General features: G+C 39.5%; 1 protein-coding gene across 1 annotated transcript; it reads right to left on the minus strand.

Annotated features, from left to right (window-relative positions):
• Positions 1 to 3,077: 3,077 nt before the first annotated feature.
• LOC142189568 (olfactory receptor 11A1-like) lies at positions 3,078 to 4,031 on the minus strand. Its single transcript, XM_075262179.1, has one exon. The coding sequence runs from the start codon at positions 4,029 to 4,031 to the stop codon at positions 3,078 to 3,080; it is 954 nt and encodes a 317-aa protein (XP_075118280.1).
• Between the last annotated feature and the right edge of the window lie 202 nt (positions 4,032 to 4,233).

Here is a 4,233-nt window from a genome sequence, read left to right on the forward strand (position 1 = left end):
CAGTAGCAAGAAATGAGGGTATTTGTATTCCCAATATATTCTTTGAATTCCCAGTCAGACAATGGCACTGTATACCAGTAGTAAAAATTGTGGGTGCACGTAACCCCAATATATTCTTTGAATTACCAGTCAGAAACTGGCACTATATGGCAGTAGCAAGAAATGAGGGTATTTGTATTCCCAATATATTCTTTGAATTCCCAGTCAGACAATGGCACTGTATACCAGTAGTAAAAATTGTGGGTGCACGTAACCCCAATATATTCTTTGAATTCCCAGTCAGACACTGGCACTATATGGCAGTAGCAAGAAATGAGGGTATTTGTATTCCCAATATATTCTTTGAATTCCCAGTCAGACAATGGCACTGTATACCAGTAGTAAAAATTGTGGGTGCACGTAACCCCAATATATTCTTTGAATTACCAGTCAGAAACTGGCACTATATGGCAGTAGCAAGAAATGAGGGTATTTGTATTCCCAATATATTCTTTGAATTCCCAGTCAGACAATGGCACTGTATACCAGTAGTAAAAATTGTGGGTGCACGTAACCCCAATATATTCTTTGAATTCCCAGTCAGACACTGGCACTATATGGCAGTAGCAAGAAATGAGGGTATTTGTATTCCCAATATATTCTTTGAATTCCCAGTCAGACAATGGCACTGTATACCAGTAGTAAAAATTGTGGGTGCACGTAACCCCAATATATTCTTTGAATTACCAGTCAGAAACTGGCACTATATGGCAGTAGCAAGAAATGAGGGTATTTGTATTCCCAATATATTCTTTGAATTCCCAGTCAGACAATGGCACTGTATACCAGTAGTAAAAATTGTGGGTGCACGTAACCCCAATTTATTCTTTGAATTCCCAGTCAGACACTGGCACTATATGGCAGTAGCAAGAAATGAGGGTATTTGTATTCCCAATATATTCTTTGAATTCCCAGTCAGACAATGGCACTGTATACCAGTAGTAAAAATTGTGGGTGCACGTAACCCCAATATATTCTTTGAATTACCAGTCAGAAACTGGCACTATATGGCAGTAGCAAGAAATGAGGGTATTTGTATTCCCAATATATTCTTTGAATTCCCAGTCAGACAATGGCACTGTATACCAGTAGTAAAAATTGTGGGTGCACGTAACCCCAATATATTCTTTGAATTCCCAGTCAGACACTGGCACTATATGGCAGTAGCAAGAAATGAGGGTATTTGTATTCCCAATATATTCTTTGAATTCCCAGTCAGACAATGGCACTGTATACCAGTAGTAAAAATTGTGGGTGCACGTAACCACAATATATTCTTTGAATTACCAGTCAGAAACTGGCACTATATGGCAGTAGCAAGAAATGAGGGTATTTGTATTCCCAATATATTCTTTGAATTCCCAGTCAGACAATGGCACTGTATACCAGTAGTAAAAATTGTGGGTGCACGTAACCCCAATATATTCTTTGAATTACCAGTCAGAAACTGGCACTATATGGCAGTAGCAAGAAATGAGGGTATTTGTATTCCCAATATATTCTTTGAATTCCCAGTCAGACAATGACACTGTATACCAGTAGTAAAAATTGTGGGTGCACGTAACCCCAATATATTCTTTGAATTCCCAGTCTGACACTGGCACTATATGGCAGTAGCAAGAAATGAGGGTATTTGTATTCCCAATATATTCTTTGAATTCCCAGTCAGACAATGGCACTGTATACCAGTAGTAAAAATTGTGGGTGCACGTAACCACAATATATTCTTTGAATTACCAGTCAGAAACTGGCACTATATGGCAGTAGCAAGAAATGAGGGTATTTATAACCCCAATATATTCTTTGAATTCCCAGTCAGACAATGGCACTGTATACCAGTAGTAAAAATTGTGGGTGTATATAGCCCCAATTCTATTGCTAGGGGACTTGCAGGGTATTTCTGGGGTGAAGGTGGGGGGGCACACCGTTGGAACGGGTATCGGGGTATATATCGGGTATACGGGAATACACTGACAGTGTATTCCATTCAGGATCCTGGGAAAGCTGGGTTGCGGCGATTGAGCCCGTCAGTGCCACGTTACACTGACAAGCTTCTCCCTGGAATTTAGCTCTTACAAGAGCTGTTGTGGTTGTCTTCTCCTTCCTATCCTAGCCTGTCCCTGCCTACCCAGAATCTAAGCCCTAGCTAGCTGGACGGAAACCTCCGTCCTCGGTGAATTGCAAGCTCAGAATGACGCGAACCTGGGCGGCGCTGTTCTTTTAAATTAGAGGTCACATGTTTTCGGCAGCCAATGGGTTTTGCCTACTTTTCTCAACGTCACCGGTGTCGTAGTTCCTGTCCCACCTACCCTGCGCTGTTATTGGAGCAAAAAAGGCGCCAGGGAAGGTGGGAGGGGAATCGAGTAATGGCGCACTTTACCACGCGGTGTTCGATTCGATTCGAACATGCCGAACAGCCTAATATCCGATCGAACATGAGTTCGATAGAACACTGTTCGCTCATCTCTACTAGAATACATACAAAAGTAGAAAATGACTGTGGAACACATACACATTAGGTGTCCCTGTGTCTGAAAGTGCCTGGTCTACTGAATACAGGGGATCTGCAGTGCTCTTGTTCCATCGGGAGGGGGTTAATAGGAGCACTGCAGATCCCCTATAGTCAGCCAGGCTGAATTCCAAGTGGAGGGAGAAAAAACCCAGTCCTCAAGCTCAGGGAGGGGGCAGACAGACAACCAAAACACCCCCTCCCCTTTCCCAGCACCCAGCAACTACTGCACCCAAAAACTCTGACCATTTTAATTTTTGAAATTTTCCAGTAGCTGCTGCATTTCCCCCACTCGGCTTATACTCGAGTCAATAAGTTTTCCCAGTTTTTTGTGGTAAAATTAGGGGCCTCGGCTTATATTCGGGTCGGCTTATACTCGAGTATATACGGTATGTCTCTGCATACAGACCATATACAGTATGTGCTGCTAAGAATTCTGCTGAAGAACATGCAAAGTTGTGTTACTATCTTTAAATAAAAATAAAAATAAAATTGCATTTGAAGAATAAGTTAGTTTGGGGTTTTACTATTAATTATTGGCATGTTTATTGAGTGGTTTAGCAAAGTGTTTTAACAGGGTTTTCAATGCAGCGTGAATTTCTTTATTTCTGAGGCTATACACAATAGGATTCAACAGTGGAGTAACAACTGTGTAAAGCAATGACAGTGCTTTGCTTATACCAAATAGTTGCTTTCGTGATGGTACTACATACATAGTGATGAGAGTCCCATAATACGTGGCTACAACAGCAAGATGAGAACTACATGTTGAAAATGCCTTCTTTCTACCAGTTGTTGAAGGGATCTTATGAATATTATAGAGAATAAGAATATAAGTTGTAACAATAAATACAAAGGGAAATAGTGTTAATATGGATGCGAATACAAATGATTCCAATTCTATCAAAAATGTGTCTGAACAGGAAAGCTCTATAAGAGGTGAAAGATCACAGAAAAAATTGTCTATTATATTTGGACCACAGAAATGTGACTTGCATAGTAAAATAAGGGTTACCATTGATATTGTTAATCCACCTAACCAAGTCCAGGTGGCAGTCTGACAGCATAACCGAAAGTTCATAAGAGAAGAATAATGTAGCGGTCTGCATATTGCCAGATATCGATCATATGACATTATCGCAAGCAGCAAGCATTCAGTTGTGGCTGTGGAACTGAAGAAATAATATTGAGTAAGGCATCCAGGAACTGATATAGAGCCATCTTCTGAAAGTAAATTGTCTAACATGTTGGGAACAATATTTGTAGTGAACACAACCTCTGATATTGATAGGTTGCTGAGAAAGAAGTACATTGGAGAGCGAAGGCGAGCATTGGTCGCCACCAGTAAGATGATCAGAAGATTTCCGGACAATGTGAAAATATAAACAATGAGGAAAAAAATAAAAAAAAGGATCCGAAAGTTGTAAAGATTTTTAAATCCAGTAAGCGTGAATTCAGTTATATTTATATTGTCCAGATGCATTTTGACTATATATTTAATAAAAAGAAACAAATGGATTCACAGCATATAATTATTATAAAATATTTAATTTTCCTTATAAGTAAACACTGGAGCTTGAACTCTTTTATATAAAAAAAATACTTCTTTATTGATATCTCATAAAATAAACACTTATAACAAGGATTAAAAGAAAACATACCCCATAGTGTGGGCAGATCTCAGA

This window comes from Leptodactylus fuscus, chromosome 1 (assembly GCF_031893055.1).
Source record: "Leptodactylus fuscus isolate aLepFus1 chromosome 1, aLepFus1.hap2, whole genome shotgun sequence".
NCBI classification, from domain to species: Eukaryota; Metazoa; Chordata; class Amphibia; order Anura; family Leptodactylidae; genus Leptodactylus; species Leptodactylus fuscus.

Coding starts and splice junctions, on each gene's coding strand:
- LOC142189568 (XM_075262179.1), bottom strand. CDS start 4,031: ATGCATCTGGACAATATAAATATAACTGAATTCACGCTTACTGGATTT.